The 26,522-nt window shown below is 40.3% G+C and overlaps 1 protein-coding gene across 2 annotated transcripts in view; it reads left to right on the top strand.

Moving 5' to 3' along the window:
- Positions 1 to 26,522, top strand: part of LOC133646723 (sterol 26-hydroxylase, mitochondrial-like) — a 36,388-nt gene that overhangs the window by 9,493 nt on the left and 373 nt on the right. The window contains exons 6-10 of one of the 2 annotated variants that reach the window (XM_062042430.1): positions 4,810 to 4,976; positions 23,853 to 23,934; positions 24,016 to 24,216; positions 24,291 to 24,422; positions 26,410 to 26,522. The exon at positions 26,410 to 26,522 is cut by the window's right edge and continues 373 nt beyond it. In XM_062042430.1, the coding sequence (XP_061898414.1) occupies positions 4,810 to 4,976; positions 23,853 to 23,934; positions 24,016 to 24,216; positions 24,291 to 24,407 (567 nt within the window). In that variant the 3' untranslated portion in view covers positions 24,408 to 24,422; positions 26,410 to 26,522. Of the gene's footprint in view, positions 1 to 4,809; positions 4,977 to 23,852; positions 23,935 to 24,015; positions 24,217 to 24,290; positions 24,709 to 26,409 lie in introns of those variants that run through there. The other variant, XM_062042426.1, reaches the window with a different exon arrangement.

The raw sequence follows: 26,522 nt of genomic DNA, 5'->3' as shown, positions 1-26,522 counted from the left end.
CAAAAAATTATTTTCAGGGTAAAAGTTCATTTTTAAGACAAAACATTTTTTTCAAACAAAAATATGATTTTCAAGGTAAAAGTTGATTTTCAAGACAGCATTTTTTTTTCAAAGAAAAAACATTTTCAAGACAAAATAATTTTCCTAAGAAAAAAATGATTTTCAAGACAAAAAATTATTTTCAAGGTAAAAGTTGATTTTCAAGACAAAAAAATATGTTCAAGGTAAAACTTAATTTTCAAGACAAAACTTTTTTTTTAAAGAAAATGATTTTCAAGTTAAAAGTTGATTTTCAAGACAAAAAATTTTTTTCAAAGAAAAAAATGATTTTCAATGTAAAAGTTGATTTTCAAGACAAAAAATTATTTTCAAGGTAAAAGTTGATTTTCAAGACTAAAAATGTTTTTCAAAGAAAAAAATGATTTTCAATAAAAAAAAATTGATTTTCAAGACAAAAATGAGTTTCAAGGTAAAAGTTGATTTTCAAAGAAAAAAATGATTTTCAAGGTAAAAGTTGATTTTCAAAGAAAAAAATTATTTTCAAGGTACAAATTTATTTTCAAGACAAAACTTTTTTTCAAAGAAAAAAATAGTTTTCAAGGTAAAGCTGACTTACAAAACAAAAAATTATTTTCAAGGTAAAAGTTCATTTTCAAGACAAAAAATTGTTTTCAAAGAAAAATATGATTCTCAAGGTAAAAGTTGATTTTCAAGACAACATTTCTTTTTTCAAAGAAAAAAGATTTTCAAAACAAAATAATTTTTCTAAGAAAAAAAGTTGATTTTCAAGACAAAAAATTATTTTCAAGGTAAAAATTAATTTTCAAGACAAAACATTTTTTTAAAGAAAATGATTTTAAATGTAAAAGTTGATTTTCAAGACAAAAAATTATTTTCAAGGTAAAAGTTGATTTTCAAGACAAAAAATTATTTTCAAGAAAAAAATTATTTTCAAGGTAAAAATTGATTTTTAATACAATACTTTTTTTCAAAGAAAAAAATCGTTTTCAAGGTAAAGCTGATTTTCAAGACAAAAAATGATTTTCAAGGTAAAAGTTCATTTTTTAGACAAAACATTTTTTTCAAAGAAAAATATGATTTTCAAGGTAAAAGTTGATTTTCAAGACAAAAAATTTATTTCAAAGAAAAAAATGATTTTCAATGTAAAAGTTGATTATCAAGACAAAAAATTATTTTTAAGGTAAAAGTTGATTTTCAAAGAAAAAAATGGTTTTCAAGGTAAAGTTGATTTTCAAGACAAAAAATTATTTTCAAGGTAAAAGTTGATTTTCAAGACAAAAAATTATTTTCAAGGTAAAAGTTGATTTTCAAGACAAAAAATTATTTTCAAGGTAAAAGTTGATTTTCAAGACAAAAAATTATTTTCAAGGTAAAAGTTGATTTTTAAGGAAAAAAAATATTTTCAAGGTAAAAGTTGATTTTCAAGACAAAAAAATGTTTTCAAAGAAAAATGATTTTCAAGGTAAAAGTTGATTTTCAAGACATTTTTTTTTCAAAGAAAAAAATTATTTTCAAGGTAAAAGTTGATTTTCAAGACAAAAAATGATTTTCAAGGTAAAAGTTGATTTTCAAGACAAAAAATGATTTTCAAGGTAAAAGTTGATTTTCAAGGAAACAAATGATTTTCAAGGTAAAAGTTGATTTTCAAGACAAAAAAATGTTTTCAAAGAAAAATGATTTTCAAGGTAAAAGTTGATTTTCAAGACAACATTTTTTTTTCAAAGAAAAAAATGATTTTCAAGGTAAAAGTTGATTTTCAAGACAAAATAATTTTTCTAAGAAAAAAATTATTTTCAAGACAAAACATTTTTTTCAAGGTAAAAGTTGAGTTTCAAGACAAAAAATTATTTTCAAGGTAAAAGTTAATTTTCAAGACAAAACATTTTTTTCAAAGAAAAATATGATTTTCAAGGTAAAAGTTGATTTTCAAGACAACTTTAAAAAAAAAAAAAAAAAGATTTTCAAAGGCAAAGTTGATTTTCAAGACAAAATAATTTTTGTAAGAAAAAAATGATTTTCAAAACAAAAAATGACTTTCAAGGTAAAAGTTGATTTTCAAGACAAAAAATTATTTTCAAGGTAAAAGTTGATTTTCAAGACAAAAAATGATTTTCAAAACAAAAAATGATTTTCAAGGTAAAAGTTGATTTTCAAGGAAAAAAATTATTTTCAAGGTAAAAGTTGATTTTCAAGACAAAAAAAATTTTTCAAGGAAAAAATTATTTTCAAGGTAAAAGTTCATTTTCAAGACAAAAAACGTTTTTCAAAAAAAACAATTATTTTCAAGGTAAAAGTTCATTTTCAAGACAAAACATTTTTTTCTAAAAAAATATGGTTTTCAAGGTAAAAGTTGATTTTCAAGACAACATTTTTTTTTCAAAGAAAAAAATAATTTTCAAGGTAAAAGTTGATTTTCAAGACAAAAAATTATTTTCAAGGTAAAAGTTGATTTTCAAGGTACAAAATTATTTTCAAGGTAAAAGTTGATTTTCAAGACAAAAAAATGTTTTCAACTAAGCACCCGAACGCATTTTTTTGTGGTTGCAAGCAACTATAACCATGTAAAACTGACTGATACCCTTCCCATTCCTACACGTGGGAATAATATGCTGGGCTTATTTCACCTCAAAGTTTGCTGATGATGCACCACCAAGACAACCACTGTCTACCCCAACCAAAAGCATTGGTTGAATGCAGAGGGGAGAACACTAATGAAGGCTAGGGTTGTGGCCTTCAGTGCAAAGCATCAGCACTCAGGGCAGCAAGAAGAGAGTTAGACACGGGCATTGAGACAGCTAAAGCCTCCCATGCACATAAGATCCAAGGTCACTTCACCTCAAATAACTCTCGGAGCTTGTGGAAAGGCATCAAGTGCATTACGAACTACAACATCCAAGGTGTACAATGCTCAAACGACCCCTCCCTGCCAGATGCCCTCAACAGGTTCTACACCTGCTTAGATGACCCAAGCAGCAACAACCTAATGACACAGCAACAACCCCAGCAGATGTGTAGTAGACCCTGCAAAGGACCAACCCCGGCAAAGCCACAGGTCCAGACAACATCCCAGGATGAGTACTGAGGGTCTGTGCCCACCAACTGACTGAGGTACCAGCAGACATTTTTAACACCTCACACCAACTATCCTCTGTTCCAACCTGCTTGAAGACAGTGTGTCCATCATACCTGCACCGAAGACCTCCACAGTGACAGGTCTGAATGACTATCGGCCAGTAGCCCTCTCTCCAATAGTCATAAAGTGCTTCAAAAAGCTGGTGATGGGCTAGATTAAGACCTCATCTGAGGAGCAGCTTTGGAAGTGGTCTCCAGCTACAAGTATCTTGGGGTTCATCCATTAAAGTACCTCACCTGGAACGCGTGTTGCTCAGGAAACTGCGCTGTGTTAGACAAGAGAGCTCCGTTCTAAGGAGCTTCTACAGATGTGTGGTGGAGAGCACTCTCAGCACCAGCATAGCGGTGTGGCACAGCAGCTGCATGAATGAAGAGAGGAAGGCACTGCAGAGGGGAGTGAAAGCTGCTCAGAAGATCGTTTCCCACCACCACATACATATTGAACAGCAAATGCTGAAAGAGGGCTCTCTGAATCACCAACAATCCCACCCACACTGCACAACCTAGCATTGATCCCCTTCCCTCAGGCGAGCATTCCAAGTAGGACCACCAGACTGAGGAACAACTTCTCTCCGGAAGCTGTTCGACTGCTGAACTCCGAAGGTGTTCTGTAGTAATAGATACAAATCTCCCCCAACACATCTCTGCATGAGCAACACTAAGCTTGCACACATGTTTGAACTGTACCGAACTGGGCTTTTATCTGATTTGGTTTTTCTTACTCTATTTATATCCTATTCTCTTTCAATTATTCCGTACATGCTATCATTTTTGCGGTACTCCTTAGGCTAAATCTGAAACCTCGGGTACTCAATTTTGTGCCATCTGTGTCCGATGTGTTAACGTTAAAGTTAAAGTAGCAATGATTGTCACACACACACTAGGTGTGGCGAAATTATTCTCTGCATTTGACCCATCACCCTTGATCACCCCCTGGGAGGTGAGGGGAGCAGTGAGCAGCAGCGTAGCCACGCCCGGGAATCATTTTTGGTGATTTAACCCCCAATTCCAACCCTTGATGCTGAGTGCCAAGCAGGGAGGTAATGGGTCCCATTTTTATAGTCTTTGGTATGACTCGGCCAGGGTTTGAACTCACAACCTACCCATCTCAGGGCGGACACTCTAACCACTAGGTGCTGATATGACAAAAAAGTTACCTAAATCCTTGAATGCTATTTGGATACTGTAGCAAGCAAAAACAACAAAGGCCATGGAGCATATTTCAGTGAAGAAAACAGGAACTTAGAGCCAACACAACCTTGTGCTGCCGTGCCTGCACGACTTGTCTGGAAGAATTCCTGTGACAGGCTCGGGCTTGTTTGTCTCACTGGAACACTCACTCCAAAGATCCATCAATCTATTTCTTATAGTTCTATATCCTCACTCGGGTCGCGGGTTAGCTGGAGGCTATCCCAGCTGACTTTGGGCGAGAGGCGATCACAGGACACCATGAATTTACCATGAATTGATTAACGTGGACCCCCGACTTAAACAAGTTGAAAAACGTATTCGGGTGTTGCGGAACATGTACTGTACTGTACAATCTACTAATAAAAGTTTCAATCAATCAAACACATACAGACAAACAGCCATTCACAGACTCTGTAGTTCTCTGTTGATGTTATTAACCTGCTGATGAGACGGTGTTGATCGCAGACCTCCAACACACTCTCCTGGGCCTTGTACCACTTGGCGAGGGACCAGCGGGTTCAGGATCGATTGTACGGCGAGGTGAATGCCGTGTGTGCCAACAGGCGGAAGCCAGATACAGATGACCTGAGAGGAATGCCCTATCTGAAGGCTGTCATCAAGGAAACATTACGGTAAGCTGACAACCAGTTTGTGACACTTGCAAAGATATTTGGAGACATTCCGTTGAGGGATGTGAGGAGAGGAGAAGGGGTTACCTTATGTCAAAAAAAGATTTACGACCTTAAGGTCAAAAGGTCACAGGGGGGGTGGGGTGAAGGGGAGGTCAGAAGGAGGCGGGGCTGAGGGGGAGACACCTTATGTCAAAATGTGATTGATGGCCCTGTAAGAGGAGGGGTGGGGTGAAGGGGAGGTCAGAAGGAGGCGGGGCTGAGGGGGAGACACCTTATGTCAAAATGTGATTGATGGCCCTGTAAGAGGAGGGGTGGGGTGAAGGGGAGGTCAGAGGAAGGTGGGGCTAAGGGGGGAGACACTTTATGTCAAAATGCGATTTACGACTTTTTGAGTATTAACACATGTACGTACACACACACACATACACTGGTATATGTGAATGGTAAGTCTTTGTTAGTACGAGCATTAAGAGAAAATGGAAAAGATGGAGAAAGCTGTTGTTTCAGTAGGCATGATTAGCGAAACGCCAGTTTCAATTTATAAAAATGATAAAACTTACTACGACGCTCCTCGGAAAAGTAGGATTTTTTTGAATCGTACTCAAATTCCTCCAACCGAGTCTTTGCGTGAGAAGTGGTGCTTGGAGGGTTATGGAATGATTGGATCTTTTGGATACGTTTTCCGATACCAGATGGGAGATATCTGTTTGTTTCAGCTGAAAGAGAGAAGAGACGAAAGCCCTTTTTCGATTGCATCGTCGCTATCAACCGTGGATTGGGATGTTTTAAGTTTGACAATGCCTGATATTTTGTGGCATGATCGTTCTCCGATGGAAAAACGTGTAAAAGGAAGCTTGTTTACTTACCCGACGCTGGATGAGTTGCGTGAGAGAAGAATTTTGTTTAGCGCTACTTGGGAGACGAAATCTTCTGCCTCAGGTCGTTGGTTTTTCCGTGCCAGTCTCCGTGCTCCTAAAATCAACGGATCCTATCAGCCTCAGTCGGCCGAACCAGACGTCTTTTCTTTGGAGTCTTTTAACTCTGAATGCGGGGTGTTTACTCCGGTGGTGGTGGTTCCTATAGCGGCATGGCGAGAGTGTATGGGAGAAATGAAGGAGAAGATAGACGTCTTGTTTCGAAGCAGCCGAAATTGGAAATGCGTACTGACGACGAAAAGAAGGTTGTCTTTCGAGACCACACCCCCGACGGAGTACGAAAGGACCTCCCCTGCCAATACATCAACCAATAGTATTTGAAAACAATCTTTCTACTAGTCTGATTGGTCGAAACTTTTTACGGGGCTCCTCCCCTTTGAAAACAATACGCCCCGTAATTTTTTGACCAATCCACAACGGTTTCTTTTTTTCGTACCCTTTAAAAACAAGACAATCTTGCAATTTTGACCAAGCCACATCGGTTCCTTTCTGAACGGGCGATCTCTCAAACAAGAAAATGGCAAACAAGACAAGCAGACGCGTACAGACTTCTTTTATACCACAGGACAAATTTAAACCATCCGTAAACACGGCTGATGAACCATCCGGCATTACGGCTGATGAAGCAGCCCTGAGAGAGATTTTTAATCCTCCCGAGACGATGGTGGATGCAAACGGCGAAGAGACCCCTTCAATTCCGCCGTGTCGCTTCAGCAGATGCTTCGCCAGACAAGGGACGAAAACCAGCGAGGCTACACCGTCTTTGGCAGACAACGATACGGAGGAGGAGGAAAAGGAGAATTGTTTTGTAAACATAACTCCGCCATCATCCCAGCCATCATCTCCGTTACTCTTGGAGCCTACATTGCACATTGACGACGAAACCGACGGGGGTCTGTGGTTGTTTTTCACCAGCACGGTGAAAACGGCCGTGTTTCATCTCCTCAACCACGCCATCTACAATTTCAGGCAAAGCAAGTGCTACGGTTGCTGGGTAAACCATCCGAGCCAAAGACAACACCAATGCTTGGAACCGTACGAGCAGGACTTTTTGTTGTACAACTACGACGGAGTCATCAGGAGTCTACGCAGGCCTAAATTCATTCAGGCCATTCAATGCTTGCTGATGCTTCGTTGCATCAAGGCTGAGGATTCAAAGGTTGAAGCCTATGCAGACTCTTTGCTGTCTCAACTGGGATCTGAGACAAATATCTGGGGGGCTATAGATGGCATGTACAGCGAGCTGGTGGGAAATGATGAAACGATTTTTGGACATTTGGGTATGGTGACAGAGTGTTGGAAAAAATAAAAAAAGATGGGTAATTATTGGGGAAATCTTGTCAACTTTGTGGAGAACCATGCTGTTGTATACCCATTGACGGACATGATAGAAGCATTTATTTTAAAACGCGACAAACCTCAAAAACTACAAATTATTCTTGACTTTGCCCGCTCTAAGCCCACCTGGGAAACTGTTGTTTCTTATGCTTCTGACTTTGACATTTTTGAAATGATTTTGTTTGAATGGTCTAAAGAAAAGTCTTTTCAACCTTCACCTTGTCATGTGTTTGTTTTATATGCTCTGTTTGTTGATATGACGATGTATCGGCTGCGCTATGGCATCTCCGTTAATGTTTTGTTTGAACTACAAAAACTACATAATGCGATTAAATGTACCTACGGTATACCTGTTTTATATCAAACGTTGATTATAGTTTATAGTTTATAGAAAAATTGTTTTAGATACAATGTGTTGTTTTTTATAATAAAAACAAAATGTTTTAGATACAATGTGTTGTTTTTTATAATAAAAACTAAATGTTTTAGATACACTGTGTTGTTTTTTTATAATAAAAACAAAATGTTTTAGATACACTGTATTGTTTTTTTATGAATGAATAAAAGAAATGTGTACCAAGCAAACCGAGGTCATTTTTCTGTGTCTTTCCACAATGAACAAAGCTATGGAAAAAGCGTACTATACACCCGCACACCCTGGTAGTTTTGGAGGGGTAGATCGACTCCGTAGAGCTGTACAGGATGAAACGGGGCAACATGTCAAAAGAGAAAAAGTTCAAGAATATTTAATGGGTCAAGATGCCTATACACTCCATCAACCGGTTCGCATCAATTTTCCAAGAAACAGAGTCTTTGTACCTAGACCATTAAATCAATTTCAAGCTGACCTTTGTGACATGCAAGCCTTGGCTAAATATAACGACGGTTTTAATTATTTAATAACGGTCATTGATGTATTTTCCAAGAAGGCTTACGCAAGGGTTTTGAAGAGAAAGACAGCCGAGGATGTGGTTAATTCGTTTCAATCGGTGTTAGAGGAAAGCCAAATCCCTCTTAAACTACAAACTGACGCGGGAAAAGAATTTTTTAACAAAAGTTTTCAAGCTCTGATGAAGAAATACAATATTGTACATTTTTCTACAGCCAGCGATCTCAAAGCCTCGGTGGTTGAAAGATTTAATCGTACTTTGAAAGGAAAAATGTGGAGATATTTTACAGCCAATAATACTAGGCGGTACCTAGACGTCTTACAAGACTTGTTAAAAAGCTACAACCACGGATATCACAGCAGTATTAAAATGAAACCCGCTGATGTAACTTTGGAAAATACTCCTCAAGTGTTTGAAAATCTTTATGGTTCAAACACAGCGTCCAAACACAAATACAAATTTGTCACGGGAGATACGGTGAGAATATCTAAAGTGAGAGGAGTATTTGATAAAAAATACGAACAAAGTTTTACAAACGAGGTGTTTACAATAAACAGACGTCTCCCTCGCACTCCCCCTGCATACAAACTGAAAGATTTTGACGGAGAAATAATAGAGGGTTCTTTTTACGAAGCCGAACTCCAAAAAGTAAAAGAGAGCGAGAACAAGCTCTACCACGTGGAAGAAATTTTAAAACGACGGACGGTTAATGGCAAAAAACAAGTTCTAGTGCGCTGGAAAAACTGGCCCGAAAAATTCAACAGTTGGGTGGACGCTGACCACCTTACAAATGTATAAAACAATCTGATGCCATGATGAGACTCCCAGTCGTGAGGACAAAAGATCAACGAGCATTATGGATCATTCCTACGAGGGTTTTTACCTCACCTTACCTTCAAATGCCAGCCTCAATGTGTTTAAAAAAAACAAAAGTTCCCATTACCAGATAGATTTGACTCAACATATAGATTTAGCAGGGTCATGGGAGGTGGGCTTAACAGAGATTTCATACCCTCACTCATGGTATAATGTTCGTAGCGGGGTGTTTTATGAATGGATGAAGATACCCCCACCTGAGCCCAACTCTTCTAAGGATTCTAGCAAGAGCCCTGTATTTAACTCACAAGTTTTTCATTCTCATACTTTATACAAAGAAGCGGATGAAAATTCTAACAGGCGTCCCGTAAACATCCCTCAAGATGGGGTAGTTTTACCCCTTCGGGCGCGCGAGACCTCTAAAACCGGGCACACCTTTAAACGAAGGGAAGGAGGGGTACACCCCGCACAAGATGATGCCACATCAGAAGACGACTCGCAAGTTTTTCATTTTCCTACCTTAAACACAGAAGCGGATGAGGATTCTAACACGGGTCCCGTAAACATCCCTCAAGATGGGGTAGTTTTTTGTCAAGAAATGAGAGGAGGGTGTTATGAGACCGTTAAACGATTCATAAATGAGCTGAATGAATCTTTACAAAAAATTGACCCTGATGTGAGGATAGCCTTTGACGACGTTAAAAAACGAATCTCCTATCAATCAGGGGGTCAAACTATTTTTTGTTTTCCCCCTCCCCTGGCTTACATTATGGGAGTGGAACCAGGAAAGTGGATCAAGTTTGACCGAGGGTCGGCCCCCTATCCGATGGATATAAATGCTGGTTTCAACCATCTTTACTGTTACACTGACGTGGTGCGTCCTCAGATAGTAGGCGACGTTTATGCACCTCTCTTGAGAATCGTGAGTGTACAAGGAGCTTATGGAGACGTTGTCACCAAGTATTTTAACCCTGTCTACTATTTACCCGTCTCGAAAAATCACATTGAAAACATACGGGTGGAGATTAAATCTGATCAGAACAAATACGTCGACTTTACCTTTGGCAAGACTATTGTGAAGCTCCACTTTAGACCCGTCAGAAAGTAAAAACAACAACATTGAAAATGAGTCAACCCATGCACAACCCTCTACGTTTAGTGGGTTATTATGAAAGCCAAGTGGGGGGTTCCCTCCCCGGTTTCGCAGGTTCGCCTGTGATGTACGGGCGTGGGATAGGCTCTGTGTTTTCAAGGTTGTTTCGTTTTGTTTCGCCTCTGGTGAAAAGAGGTTTCGCCTTGGCCAAACCTCATCTTAAAACAGCGGCAAAAAATATCGCTTCCGACGTATTCAGTCAAGCCGTTGGAAAAACGGGTCGAGGAGTACAAGATGGATCGGGGGGAATAATGGTCCTGGCTAGACAACCCCGAAAGAGACCCCCAGGGCGACGTGTCTCGAGGGTTAATAAAAAACGTAGACGCCTAGGGAAAAAAAAATCAGTCGGCGAAAGACTTACAAAGAGAAGGACCACTGACACCTCGCACGATATATTTTAAAAAAAGATGGCTCTTTTACATCAAAATTCATCCGAATGCACGATGGCTGAACTGGATTTATTTTCAGCTCCTATGACTCAAATGTCTATCGAAGATAAAACCTACACAGAAGTACGACCATTATCTGCCATATCAGATGGAGGACCTATCGAATTTTTTATTCCGGGAGAAGGTGAAAAGTACTTGGATCTGAATGACACATTACTTTACCTGCGGGTTAAAATTACCCGCGCCGATGGAACAAATATCCCCAACGACGCAAACGTGGGTCTCATCAATTATCCTCTAAACACCATCTTTAGCCAATGCGACATTATGCTCGGGGATAGACTGATTTCTCAATCCAGCGCCACTCACCCCTACAGAGCAATAATTGAAACGCTACTAAACTATTCTGAAGCTACCCTCAGAAGTCAATTTTCTGCTGGTTTATTTTACAAAGACACCGCCGCCTCTATAGACTCTATAGCAGGGGTAAATGGACCCAACAAAGGACTTAACATTAGAAGCGGTTACACGGTCGAATCTAAAGAAGTTCACCTGCTGGGACCGCTTCATGCCGACATTTTTTTCAGCGAGAGACTCCTTCTCAACTCGGTGGATGTGAAAATCAAACTCACGCGCGCCAGTGACGCCTTTTGTCTCATGGGAGCTGTGGACAGTACTTTTTGTCTAAAAGTGCTGGGCGCTTCTCTCTTTACAAAAAAGGTCACCGTTTCTCCGGCCGTGCGATTGGGGCACGCCTCAGCCTTACTCAAAGGAAACGCGCTCTACCCTTTGTCAAGGGTCAGCGTAAAAACGTACTCTATCCCTGAAAATTCCAGAGTATGTACCCAAGAAAATTTGTTTTTGGGGACGATGCCTAAATACGTTGTTTTGGGCATGGTGAATCACGAAGCTTTCACAGGAAGAAGGGATCTCTCCCCCTTTAATTTTCAGCATTTTAATGCAGAATACATTACTCTCTGTCAAGCAGGAAAACAAATTCCCTCCAAAGCTTTTCAACCTCAATTTAACCAGGGGGCTTCAGTTAGAGAGTTTTACAACATTTTTAGTGCTACAGGGAGGCATCTGAAAGATTTACCTCTATGCATAAACAGACAAGATTTTGAGCGGGGGTATTCGTTGTTCGTGTTTAATCTTAATCCGGGAGAGGACAGCGACGCATTGTCCAGGGTTTCAAACGGAACTTTAAGACTGGAAATGAGATTCAGAGTGCCCTTACCCAACACGGTCACTCTTGTGGTTTACGCCTGCTACGACTCTATTTTGGAAATTGATTCTAAACGACAAGTGCTGGTGGATTATTATTGATGTTGGAAATGAATAACCATCAATTGGAGAAGCTTTTGCAACAAGTGTTGGGGGATGTTTTTTGTGGTGTATGGGCCTCTGACCAACTCATCTCGCTGACTCACTCCTTCACCCCACCCTCCTACTTTATCGTCAACACTCACGAAGGACATCGGCCGGGGGAGCACTGGTTATCGATGACTCTGGAAGAAGATGGGACCGCCACTTTTTTTGATTCTTATGGATTTTCTCCCAATTTCGACTACTATCCACGGAGCATCTTGAGCTTTTTGGAAAATCGGTCTGATCGGATATTGTACCATGACCTCCAGCTTCAACACCCTTTGTCCGTAGTGTGTGGTCAACACTGCGTTTATTATCTGTACCATCGATTTTGTGGACTGTCTTTTAAACAAGTTTTGTCTTTATACGATGATGATGTAGTAAAAAATGATCTTGAAGCATATACCCTGGTTAAAAAATTGCAACGATGTACTTGCTTAAATAAGAATAATAGTAGGAGCTGCAACGTACAATCCGTCTGTTGTTTAGAAACTTTTTTGAATCGTTGAAATGAAAATGCTGTACACAATGCGTTTGATGAATAAAAACATTTTATTAAAACAAAAGTTTATGTCACATCATTCAAGGTTTAACCAACGCGGGGATAATGTCACTTTTTTACTTTTTCTTTTCCTCTCAGGGGTTAGAAATGTTTCATTTTCCAAACCAACCCGTTTCTCTTCTTCATTCCATGCCGGTTCAAACTCCACACCCGCTTTTAGACGTCTGTATTGATCTCGTGCTCCTGGGTTATGAATGGTTGAGACAGGGACGTTTAGCTCCGACAACGCTGTTAAAAATGTTTTCCATCCCTCGGGTGGACGGTTCTGTGGTCTTTTGGTCCGTTGCATTAGGTGTTTTAGTAAATCGATCATATGAGATCCTTGCACCGGTGTTCCGCTTTGAACAAACTCTCCTTTGGCGGTCCATCCCTTATCATTCTCGGATAATTTTTTCATAATGTACTCGGCATTGCTACGATCGCGATGGGGGAGGTTTTTTATAACTTGGGCCATCGTGACATCCTCCGGCTCCCCGGCTGTGTTCCTTGGTTTATCCAGCGTTTTATCATCAGGGAAGTTCCACGGGTCATCCTTTGAATCCTTGTGTAAAGTCACAGTCATCTTTTTTTCCTCACGCTGGCCCTGCTTTACCAAACTAAGATATCTTTGCATTAAGGTGTCGTACATTTTTATTTTTTCATGAGGATTCATTCCATGTTCGTTTAAGACGGTTTTCATTTTAGCCTCCAGATCATCCTCTGCCGAGTGTCTGATGCTCTGCTCAGTTCGAGTTAAACGATTTAATTGGTGGGGAGATAGGAGAAACATTTTTTGAGCCTTTTTCATCTTTAACCTTTTCCACTCAATCCTCCGATAAGACTTCCTATAAACGGTATGATTGTAGAGAGCAAGGGTAAAAGAAAACCGCCCGACTGTTTCATTAGAGTCTGACGTTTGCGTTTTAGTCCGGTCCTTTTATCAGCCAGCAGTCTGATGATTTTCTTTTGTTTTTTAAGTTTAGCAAATTGCGATGGAGATAAGGGAACATTACCCTTTAAAATGTTTAAAGCAATTTCACACAGCGTCCTAATAAAGTCTGGAGACCCGTAACTCAAAATGTCTCGACGTTTTTGAGGCGCTGCATGGTACAGAGCTTTTAACATAGGACCATTCCTTTTTACACGCTTTGACATTTTTGAAATTATGTTTTTGGCACGTACACAACAGGCCACTGATGCGGAAGCAAGCCCGACCTTAGTCTGTATTGATCTGGGCAAAAAGGTGTCAGGTCAACCAGTAAATACCCATGCTCGTCCAAAGTAGCGTCCGCAAAACTTTCCAAGAAAAAACTTTTTTGTGAGGGAAACATTTGCTGAGCCAACACGTTAATCTGCAATCTGTCCCTCGGGTTCTTAAACAGTATCATATAATTACAGTTTAAGCTAATTGTGCGTGAAAATTTACCTTGATGAAAAACATTCTGGGTCAGCATCATAACGCTCATATTTCGATGATGTCTGTACTGAGTGAAAATTTTAACCACTTCAGGATGATTGGAAGCTTCAAAAATAACATCGTCCAAAATAACCAAATGAGTCTGATCGTACGGAAACAAGTTTTCATCTTCAAAAGAATCAGGCAATCCTTTAACAAATTTTATTTTTTTATTCATCTTTTTTAGTTCAGCATAGATGGGCTGGAAGGCAGTATAAATCCACACAATGTTATCGGGTACAGAATTCATGACATGTTCACAATTTTCCAATATACGTTTTACAAAAAAAGTCTTTCCACAACCGCTAGGCCCTACAATCAAGCATGAAAAAGGTGTATAAAATCTAGGCTCAAAGTCTACTTGTTCCATTTTTTCAATATTTTTTCTAATACCCAAATGGCAACGTTTTTCCGTTAGAAAAGAGACGTCTCTTGTCGTACACCACTCTAAACTTCTTTTCAAATGAAGTGTTTTTTAAAAGGAAGCCCCTTTTATCGCGAACAATTTGTTGATGTGGCGTGTATATCTCACCCGTTTCCTCTCCCTGTAGATAACCCTCCACCAAATCTTTGACACTGTCAAAGTTGACCCTCTCGCAACACTCACGGGTTTGAGTGATTCCCTTGGCACGCAGCACAGTTTTTTTACCCTGAAGGGTTTGGTAGGCATAACTCTTTGGACCGGCAGAGGCAAATTCTTGAATGCTGTCGCCCCCCAACTCATCCGTCAACTCCCCTAAATACGAACCCGTCTCCAGAGAAGCTTCCCCCTCATTTACCGTGTAGATTAAACTATCGGTGTCTGTGTAAAGAACTCTCTCTTGCAGCCTCTCTAGGTACCCGTACATTTTTAAGCGTGCGTAAGCGGTGGTAAAAGCGGCGATAAATACATTATTTGTGCTACCGGGAAGCACCACGCTGTTTTTGCCATATCTCCACTGTACCATAGCAATCTTATCGCTGAGAAAGGAGAAATATTCAACCTTATATTTTCCTGAAAATACAAAGTCGAAAAATTCAGCACTTTTTTTCACCAAGGTGGTCTGAGTTCTATTGTGTCTCTCCGCAAACTTTCCCCAAAGACTGTTTAAAAAGAGTTTTGACATTTGTCTCTTGGCAGGATTGAGCTCGATTTTTTTAGCATCCAGCAGTATTCCCTGATTTTCATGATATTCACGAATGTACTTTTCCCTGCCTTCTGCATCAATGACTTCTTTAGGATACCCAGAAGCTTCTTGCTTTCCCTTTAGAAAAGTTTGAACGTAACCCGTAAAGACGCTACGGCTCTGCTTTTCAAAGTGCCACACCTCCATAATCTTACCAATTCTGTACCCCAACTGCAGAGCTTTGGTAAATTCGACCGTGACCCAAACTCCCGTCAGCGCCCTACCTTCCTCATCATGCTCGCAAGACCCCTGTTGGTTATTGTTTTCGGCGCATGTACGACAAAGTGTAAACACTAGTTTGCCCTTGACCGTTCTGTGGGGTAGCATTGGAAAATAGAGACCACGAGGAGGGTAAACCTTGGCTCTGACCAGACCAAAATAGTTTTGAACATTGTCAAAATCCGTATGGATGATGACGGGATGACCCAGTGGATAAGAAAATGCACTGTTGACATACGGGTAGAGAGAGGTGACATCCTCATACAATACACGCTGCTTCTCACCCGCCGTGTACCTCAATCTAAACGCGCTCGTCCTACCCCCAAAAAGAGCATCTCGTGGAATGAGAGGTTCGGGGAAATTGTGAGTTTTGAGAAAGTTTATTACCCCGGGGTGTGATTTTTTCATCTCATTCCACTCATGCTCTCTAATGATAATGGTGTTGACCTTGTGGTCGCGCTTTAAAGCCTCCTTTTTTTCCTCGGTAGCCCTGTGCAACTCTTCAAAACGAGTGTTTGTCAAAGGACAAATGGCACTGGGTTCAAAACACGTCGGGCAGCCATGATAAAAACATCCCTGAAATTCCCAGACAAACGGTTTGTCGCCGATTACAGCAAAACCGTCTACAAAGTATGAACCCATCTGTTTTTCTCCTTTGTTTAAAGCGTGCTGTATAAAAATTCCACGACGATGCGCCTCCCATTCTAACCATTGGATGCCGGCATGTGAGTATTTTTTACATGTCCCTCGGTAGTTATCTGAGGAAGGTATGGCTAGAGAGTCTGCTTCGAGAAAATTAGTCACAAACACCTTCATACATGCCGAGGCTATGGTAATTTTACTAAAGGGATCAACATGCGTTTCGTTCATAAATTCCTCTCTAAATTTGATGCATCCTGCCCGCAAAACGTCAACATCATTTTTACAGTAATGTATCGCCTGTTTTTGAAAATCAAAGACCTCTTGACTCTTTTCATGATACCACATCTCAAACTTGTACAGCTCGTCAGCCGTCATGCGTTCTACTCCGTAATTGGTGATTGGGGGGTATTTTCCAACATAGTTTAAATGTTCCTCCGAACTAAATTTATGAGGAAAATACCCCTTGGACCAGCAATCATCGAGTCCCATCGCATTAGGCATGGCGCTGAGTGGCATGGTAAGGAAAGAAACCGAGTCAATGTATTTTAGCCTAAAATCACGGTCTTCAAAAAGGAGAACTTTACTCCCCTGCATAATGATAGAGGGTGCTATGCCCAACTGTACCATACCACTCAAAATCAAGTATCCGTCAAATCCTCTAGAATTGTGGGCAATAAATGTAGATTGACGAAAACGAGCTTTCCTAAAATGTGTGAGAAAAACCGCAACGCAGTCCGTCCCAAAAGCACACCACTCTTCTCCTTGCAACGTCTTTGTACAGACTAAAAAGGGAATGTGCGTGTTATTGGCATCGACAAACGTCTCAAAATCGTAAAATATGATGTTATCATTGTGCTTTACATCGCATGGTAGTTTTTGTATATAGCAAAGATGTCCTGTTCCTGCCGCCTCTGTGTCACTGCGGGGTAACGCCACTTTACATATTTGACATTTTGACTTGGGGCACTTGTGATTGACAATACCTGTAGCAACGGGTACATCGTAATATAGCCCACATTCAAGGCATTTTTTTCGACGATCGCAAATGCTGACGAGTTTACCCCTCACCAGCTGTTTTTCCCTATGTTTGAGTGGACATGTAGGTGACAGGGCCCACATGTTACAATCCTGGCAAAAGACCATTTTTCCCGTTATTTTTACGCAGTCGTTATTATTACACACTATGCAATGGCCGTCGCATTGGTGTCTGCTGTAATCGTTGTACCCTCTGTAACAGTAGTGGCAAACGTACGATTTTGACAAAAATCCTTTAATGTCAGAGATACCGTTGTAATGATTTTGAGATAAATACAAATACAACGGGTTATCTGATTTTGGAAATTCCGTCTCAAACAGTGAAAAGGGACGTTGATCCTCTTCTCTGTACAGTACAACAATTTTACGTCGTACAACTTTTTCAAATTTAGAAATATCACTAAAAGTGACGGCTGTTTGGTCATCTAAGCCGGCTTTTCTCTGTATTTGTTTAGCCATCGCCACAGCCTGACTATCTGTAATTTTAGAATGAATCAGATGGGCTAGACTAATGGCAAAACAAAGTTGATTATCTGTATTGTATGGTTTATACAGATAGCGAGCTTTCTTTTTGTATAGTTCGTGTTCTAAAAGGGTATCAGATTTTCTTCTAACACCGCCTCTAGGGTTATGTGCTATTTGAACTACTACATGTATTTTGTTGTCATTCATTATCGACGCATTTGATTGTAGCAGTAAATCTAGCACTTCTTGAAAAGCATTCATTACTTCCCCGGCATCGTTTTGAAACGTAAACGAAGTATGATTTCTTCTACCGTCACCGATTAACTCTAATTGAACAGTGTCATTGGGTCTAGCCTCCTCAACTACCCTTTCTGTCAAGTTTTCAAGGTTTCCCATAACTCGGCGGTAAAATGTGGCATAATCTGTTACACCATTGTTTTGAGGAAAAGATAAAACACTTTTTAACTCAACATTATTAAACACTTCGCGTCTCAAGACATTTATACCAGCGCCTCTCTGGGTATCATTTAAATTTGGATGGTCATGAGTGGGGCTCTGCTGTGGCGCCCCCACCTCCTCAAAATCGTCATGCTGTTGTGACTGTGTGCGTGCGTCTGTGTTTTCGCCTCTCTGGGTATCATTTAAATTTGGATGGTCATGAGTGGGGCTCTGCTGTGGCGTCCTCACCATTTCACCTTGCGCCCCCACCTCCTCAAAATCGTCGTGCTGCTGTGGCTGTGTGTGTGCGTCTGTGTTTGTGTTTAAATTTGATATGTTATGAGTATCTTGCAAAGCTGGATCATAGACTGCTCTCCAGTTTAAACGAAAAATCGCATTGTGTAAAGAATGAAAAAAGTCTGAATCACATTCTGCTTGGTTATTTGCTTCGACCTGACGAAGCGCACGATGTAATGGAAAAAAATAGTCCGAATCACATTCTGCCTGGTTATTTACTTCTAAACGCTGATTAGAAACGTTTTCATTTTCTATTTCACTGACATCCCCCGCTAATTCAGACGTAACTACACATTTTTCCTCAGCCATTCTAATTCTCTAAAAAACAAAACAAAAAAAAAAAAAAACAACAAAAATATCAATAAAGCGGTTATATCAATCAAACATGTATTAAACACTGTTAAACATCGTCTCAAAGGTACGAGCCAATATCTTGTAGTTTTGTTTGATCTGTTGTATTTTTCGCTCCAGTCTCCTCAGCTCACGACTCTTCCTCTTCTTCTTCTTTATCTTCTTAGCGCCTGCAAAATAAAAATAAAAAACAAACGACTTTAGCCGCATGTGGCGCTGTCGATTTCACTCAACACTTTCACATTCGTACTCGGAAACAAACCCCCACCTCCTAAGTACGACCCCGCCTACTTCTAAGAGCGGCAAATTCATTTTGCAAAAAGACAGTCTAGTGTGAACATCTCCTACAGCCGCTTAAAAAACATGCAAAAAGCAACAACAAAACTTACCGCAGATAGGTGTAGGACTTTCGTCGTCTTTTTCGATGATGTTGTCCTCGAGCAAGTCTTCGGTGTGGAGAGTATTTTGTAGGAAAAACCCCTCTTCTTTCACCGCGAGCAAGCCTTCAGCCTCCGCTGGAACGTCATTGGTGAGTAGCTCTTCAATGGCGGGACATTCGACGTCTTTTTCGACAATGTTGTCCCGGCACAATTCTTCAATGATGGCACTCTTTTGTAGTAAAAAAGCTTCCTCGTCTTCATCCTCTTTTGCAACCAGTTCTTCAATGTCAACCTCCTCGACACTTTTTGGCGGGAGACCCGTTAAAGGCGTCCAACGCGCCAGAGGCGTAAAAGAAACATCTGTAAGTAAATGTATATATATATATATATATATATATTGTATGTTTTTTCTTGTAAAATAAAAATCGTACCTACCAAATTGTGATTGTGAAAAAGCAATCACTTTAGATTCTTCCCACAAGCCCTCTATAAAACAAAATAATGAATACGCATAATATTACACATTTTAATAGTTTTAACTCACCCTGTAAGTCATTTTCCAACTTTGTAAGATCAATCAAACAAAGCTCGTCGTCTCTTACTTCATCGTCGATTAAATCATCGTCTAAATAAAATATACCAATAACGTTATAAAACAAAGGTAATAAAACAATGTAAAAAATAATCTGTACTTACGCAAAATGGATAAAGGTTCTGCTAGAACGTCCCTTGGTTGAGCGTAAATTTCCGCGCAATGAATAACTGTTTTTGTTAAAAAATAAATACTTGTTATTATATAAACTGCAAACAAATATATTACAATCAGTAAAAAAATATACCCTTCATTTTCAAAAGCCTCTGGAGACTGTGTGCTCTAGCAGAGTTTTTTTCTCTTTAAATATGCTTGAGTACCTAATCTAAAAAACATATGTTTGTTAAGAACCTGTTTTAAAAGACATGGTTGCTTGCTTCGGCAAATTCTCCCGCCTTAAATCTGTCTCTACCACTCTCTTTGAGCATAGTTTTGTCAGCAAAAAAGCACCTGTCTCTACCTATCTCTTCGAGCATGGTTTTGTCAATAAAAACCAGCTGTCAACAATAAACCGCATACCAACCAATTTGCTGTGTGTGTGTGTGTGTGTGTGTGTGTGTGTGTGTGTGATTTCATCCCGCCAAAAACAAAAAAATAAAAACTATCAATAAAGATGGTAACTTTCCTTAAAATATTTATTCATACCCTAATTGTGCTGTTTCTTACGCGTGTATTTTTTAAACATGTTCATGACTTTTGCTGTGCATGCCTTCTCACAGCTGCTGTGCTGCTGTGAAAGTCCCAAAAGGGTGTTCTTACCCCTCCAAACTCTCTCTCTCTGTTTATAATGCATATTTTCTGCTAGATTTACTCTCTATTTAATCCAAAAAAAAAAACTAACCATCAATAGTAAATTTTTACCATCGGTCTCCAAACTACGGCCCTACCCCAAACGCGGTACGCCGACGTCCAAAATCCGGCCCCCTATTTTTGAGATATTTTTAGATTATTCTGTACATATTGGGCATTCATAGACTCACGAGGTCAGCGGCGAGACTTATGGTAATGGTATCAGTGTCATTTTTAAACATTTTCATGACTTTTGACCACTTTTCCAACAAATTAGTCAAAAAATGAGGGGCGTATTGTTTTCAAAGGGGAGGAGCCCCATAAAAAGTTTCGACCAATCATACTAGTAGAAAGATTGTTTTCAAATACTATTGGTTGATGTATTGGCAGGGGAGGTCCTTTCGTACTCCGTCGGGGGTGTGGTCTCGAAAGACAACCTTCTTTTCGTCGTCAGTACGCATTTCCAATTTCGGCTGCTTCGAAACAAGACGTCTATCTTCTCCTTCATTTCTCCCATACACTCTCGCCATGCCGCTATAGGAACCACCACCACCGGAGTAAACACCCCGCATTCAGAGTTAAAAGACTCCAAAGAAAAGACGTCTGGTTCGGCCGACTGAGGCTGATAGGATCCGTTGATTTTAGGAGCACGGAGACTGGCACGGAAAAACCAACGACCTGAGGCCAAAAAATCCTACTTTTCCGAGGAGCGTCGTAGTAAGTTTTATCATTTTTATAAATTGAAACTGGCGTTTCGCTAATCATGCCTACTGAAACAACAGCTTTCTCCATCTTTTCCATTTTCTCTTAATGCTCGTACTAACAAAGACTTACCATTCACATATACCAGTGTATGTGTGTGTGTGTACGTACATGTGTTAATACTCAAAAAGTCGTAAATCGCATTTTGACATAAAGTGTCTCCCCCCTTAGCCCCACCTTCCTCTAACCTCCCCTTCACCCCACCCCTCCTCTTACAGGGCCATCAATCACATTTTGACATAATGTGTCTCCCCCTCAGCCCCGCCTCCTTCTGACCTCCCCTTCACCCCACCCCTCCTCTTACAGGGCCATCAATCACATTTTGACATAAGGTGTCTCCCCCTCAGCCCCGCCTCCTTCTGACCTCCCCTTCACCCCACCCCCCCCCTGTGACCTTTTGACCTTAAGGTCGTAAATCTTTTTTTGACATAAGGTAACCCCTTCTCCTCTCTGATGTGAAGTCAGGGGAGGCAGGAGAGGGCCAGCCTCACTTGTCATAATGGGGAAAATGTTTTCGTAAAATTAATATTATTTGTTCTCCACTACATCGTGTTGTAAATGTAATTTCTGAATGATTAATCATTTCTGATTTAGTGATTCAAAATCACTAAATCTACGCATTTTCTGATCAAATACACGGCACAATCTGATTAGGTTGCCTGAGGCTATTGTGGAGGATGCATATATGTTTAAGAGTTCTTTCTTTTTACATAGCCATGTTTAGAGCAGCTAGTACTTTTCCTTTGTATATTCTACCAGTCTCTCTTTGTCTTCAGATTGTCTGTTTTGTGTCTTAAACCATCAGGAATGTGAAACCAAACCCCCAAATCTTCCTTATCAGTGTTGGGAGGAGGAGAGGGGGGGGGGGGGGGGGGCTTCCTTATCAGTGTTGCGAGGAGGAGGGGTGGGGGGGCTTTCTTTGTGTGAAAGAAGTTGGCTTTTCCGTTTGAATGTCAGATCAACTAGAGTAGCCGATATTAATGTATTGGTTAAACTGATCTCCTAAAGCTTTAGTAAAACTTGAAAATATTCCAATTCTGTCTTGATGGTCCTTCTTACTCAGCATATATGTCATCTAAAGAATTTGGGATTGACCAGTAACTTAGATTCCCTGGTAGGAAGAACTGGTCCGAGGCAACGCAACACTATCCTATTTGCTTTAATGCACAGCCATCCTAGACTCTCAGTGCACTGCAGTCAGTACACTGCCTGCCTGTTTCTGTTTGTCACAATATTGCCTTTTGTTTACAGAAATATTTATTCTACACCATGGTTCTACGCAGGCTGTGTAATATATCTAATGTAAGTGTGGCGTCGCTATTCTTGCTAATGATGCGATAAAATACAGAGGAATCCTACAAGGACTTCCTGTAGCTCTCTGAGTCACCACGATGAGGGGGGTGTACGTGAGCTGGTAGGTGCCGCTTGTTACTGTTTTTCTATCAAGGAAAAGCCTGGAGCCTATCTCAGCTGCATTCGGGCGGAAGGCGGGGTACACCCTGGACAAGTCGCCACCTCATCACAGTCTTCTCAACTAAAAAGGAAAGGAAAGGAAAATGTAATTTAAAACATTTGTGTGCTCGTACAACACTTCAAACCTTGAGCACATCAGTATGTGGAATAAAATGATGGAATGGATTTAGCAAAGAAATGAAACAAAGCACCAATACGATTCACTTGAAGAGACTGTTCAAACTACAAGTGTTCACAAAGTACACAGAACAAGAATTATGATGAAAATCTTAAACCTTTTTTGAGATAAAGATTATTTATGTGTTTAATATTTGTTTCCTTACGTTGGTTTATTATTTATTTCTTATGTATCTAATTACTGTTCGGTTACAGAGAACAAGAAAATGGGATCAAATTGCTACGGTATGAAAAAGGGTAGGATTAAATAAACTCTGCTTCTTCCTACTCCTTTTCGGATGTGCTGTAATGAAACAACTGGAAATATGTGATGCATCACATTGTATCGTTGTCAGGTTCAAACACCGAACTATCTATTGCACAAGACAAGAAGAAGGAATCAGGCAGAGACAGAGTTGAATTTTGCTCATGAGGAGAAACGTATTGTGCTGCACACTCAGTTACAGTTTCTCTCTACCCTCTAAGGTACAGCCCCATGCGCTCCTCTATTTATTCGGGAGGTCCCTAGTTAACATCACTGAGGCTGCTTCTGAAGGGAGGGGCAATGCAAGCAGTCGACACAATACATGATTATTCAGAATGGAAATGTGCTGACACTCGTGATCTCGCCCTGTCTCTGTCCTGTCCGCACCGAGGTACTCGATGTCCGTCCTTGGTTGTCAGCAGGCCGGGTCTGGAAACAAACTGCTGATACGAGATAACTCGCAATGGAAGATTACAAGTTGTGCCTTTGCATAGATAGAAAAGCACAATTGATAATGACTATAGCAACGGCCTTTAAGCATAAGAGTTGTGTGATAACTTATACATAATTATTCTAACAATCGTATGCATGTTCCAAATAAACTGAAGCTGAACTGAATTTTGCTGGAGCACAATCAGCAGTGCGTCAAATGAATGAAAGATCTTTTGATGTTCTGCTAAATGAATGAATGAATCTGACACATCCAAGCTCAAAATTGTCTCTCAACTGTACTCTCAGACAAAACAGAAGGTGATCCGACTTTAAATGGTTTTCCTGGGGAAGGTTAGCTGCATGTATTTCAGAAGCAAATACATTGTAAGACCTTAATAAATCAACCAGTATTAACAGTGTTTAAAAACAACTCTAAAGGCATAAATGCCGCACCAGCCGTAAACCTGACATTCCCGATCCCGGTGTTTTGTAAGGAAGCACGTAGGCCGACTCTCTTCTGTTCTCCAGCTTATATCCTGTGGTTCCTGGAAATGGACGATTCACTGCAGAGAGCGAAGTGATTGTGGACAACTACCGGTTCCCGAAGAAGGTAGAGTACAGTCCGATGCATTTGAGTGCTCCTGTGAGATCCAGAAGAAACAGCTGTGGCATGTACTTGATCCCTTTCCAGACTCAGTTTCATCTGTGCCACTATGTTGTCAGCCGCGACCACACACAGTTCACCCATGCTGATGACTTCCTGCCGGAGAGGTGGCTTCGCACTCACGCCTTCCAGCACCACCCATACAGCTTCATCCCCTTTGGTGTGGGCGTCCGAGGCTGTGTAGGGAGGAGGGTGGCAGAAATGGAGATGTACTTCGCCTTGTGCAGGGTGAGTGGCACCATATTTTGCTCTACTTGTGACCAGAACTAAGAACTGGATCATGTTCTACTTGTGGTTGACAGCTGGTGCAGCAATATGAGGTTCGGCCAGGAGAGGACAGCGCCCCCATGGAGGCCAAAACACGAACGCTGCTCATCCCAGCAAGACCCATCAGCCTCCGCTTCCTGCTCCGAACCTGAGGCAACACTTGTGAGGTCTGACTCAGCTGATAACTTTCTCTGCACTTTCTGGTCAGATCAGCAAGAATAATTATATCCCAAGCATAGATTAAAGACATTGCACTTTCATGGTGTGTATTTAATCTTTCTGCAAGCACTATGATGGAGGCACGCGCTACGCAACCTGCTTTGTGAGGGTTTGCGCAATCATTGCACATTTTGGTTTCTGCCCTGTATTTAATCAGGAAATGTGCAAATTACTAAATGATTGTAATTAGGGATGTCCGATAATGGCTTTTTGGCGATATCCGATATGCCGATATTGTCCAACTCTTTAATTACCGATACCAATATCAACCGATACCGATATCAACCGATATATACAGTCGTGGAATTAACACATTATTATGCCTAATTTGGACAACCAGGTATGGTGAAGATAAGGTACTTTTTTAAAAAAATAAATCAAATAAAATAAGATGAATAAATTTAAAACATTTTCTTGAATAATAAAGAAAGTAAAACAATATAAAAACAGTTACATAGAAACTAGTAATTAATGAAAATTTGTAAAATTAACTGTTAAAGGTTAGTACTATTAGTGGAGCAGCAGCACGCACAATCATGTGTGCTTACGGACTGTATCCCTTGCAGACTGTATTGATATATATTGATATATAATGTAGGAAGCAGAATATTAATAACAGAAAGAAACAACCCTTTTGTGTAAATGAGTGTAAATGGGGGAGGGAGGTTTTTTGGGTTGGTGCACTAATTGTAAGTGTATCTTGTGTTTTTTATGTGGATTTAATAAATAAATTTTTTAAAAAAAAGAAAGAAAAAAAACCCGATACTGATAATAAAAAAAACGATACCGATAATTCCCGATATTACATTTTTAACGCATTTATCGATTACAATTAGAGATGTCCGATAATATCGGTCTGCCGATTACAATTAGAGATGTCCGATAATATCGGTCTGCCGATATTATCGGACATCTCTAATTGTAATCATATACATTTATAACACACCGCTGTGTACAAACATTCATATTCCTTTTGTTATTCTTAGCTTTTTTGCCTCACCTGACCACGCGGTCAACACTTTTTACACAAAGACAACTGCAATATACAAAACCCCAAAAGCAGTGAAGTTGTCGCGTTGTGTAACTGGTAAATAAAAACAGAATACAATGATTTGCAAATCCTTTTCAACCTATCGCGGCTCAGTGGTTAGGGTGTCCGCCCTGAGATCAGATAGGTTGTGAGGTCATACCAAAGACTATAAAAATGGGAGCCATTACCTCCCTGCTTGGCACTCAGCATCAAGGCTTGGAATTGGGGGTTAAATCACCAAAAATGATTCCCGGGCGCGGCCACCGCTGCTGCTCACTGCTCCCCTCACCTCCCAGGGTGTGATCAAGGGTGATGGGTCAAATGCAGAGAATAATTTCGCCACACCTAGTGTGTGTGTGTGACAGTCATTGCTACTTTCACTTTTTTTTTAATAGACTGCAAAGACAAGATACTTAACGTTCGAACTGAGAAACTTTATTTTGTGCAAATATTAGCTCATTTGGAATTTGACGCCTGCAACATGTTTAAAAAAAAGCTGGCACAAGTGGCAAAAAAGAGTGAGAAAGTTGAGGAATGCTCTTATTTGGAACATCCCACAGGTGAACAGGCTAATTGGGAACAGGTGGGTGCCATGATTGGGTATAAAAGCAGCTTCCATGAAATGCTCAGTCGTTCACAAACAAGGACGGGGGCGAGGGTCACCACTTTGTCAACAAATGCCTGAGCTAATTGTTGAAGAACAACATTTCTCAACAAGGAAGTTAGGGATGTCACCGTCTACGCTCCGTAATACCATCAAAAGGTTCAGACAATCTGGAGAAATCCCTGCACGTGACCTTGGATCCCTCAGGCGGTACTGCAGTAACAACTGACATCAGTGTGTAAAGGATATCACCACATGGGCTCATTTGTTGAACCAGAGAGTGACGCGGAGATTCTTTCAGGAGGAGCAGCAGCTCTCTATTGACTTTTCCCGTGGACGGCGAAGACAAGCGTTGAACGGACCCGCCGCCCTGTGCTTCGCGGAAACCTGGCTCAGTGAACAAATTCCGGATAG

Source organism: Entelurus aequoreus, linkage group LG01, assembly GCF_033978785.1.
Source record: "Entelurus aequoreus isolate RoL-2023_Sb linkage group LG01, RoL_Eaeq_v1.1, whole genome shotgun sequence".
Lineage (NCBI taxonomy): Eukaryota > Metazoa > Chordata > Actinopteri > Syngnathiformes > Syngnathidae > Entelurus > Entelurus aequoreus.
The sequence above is the reverse complement of the archived record's forward strand: the minus strand, read 5'-3'. Positions and strand labels throughout refer to the sequence as shown.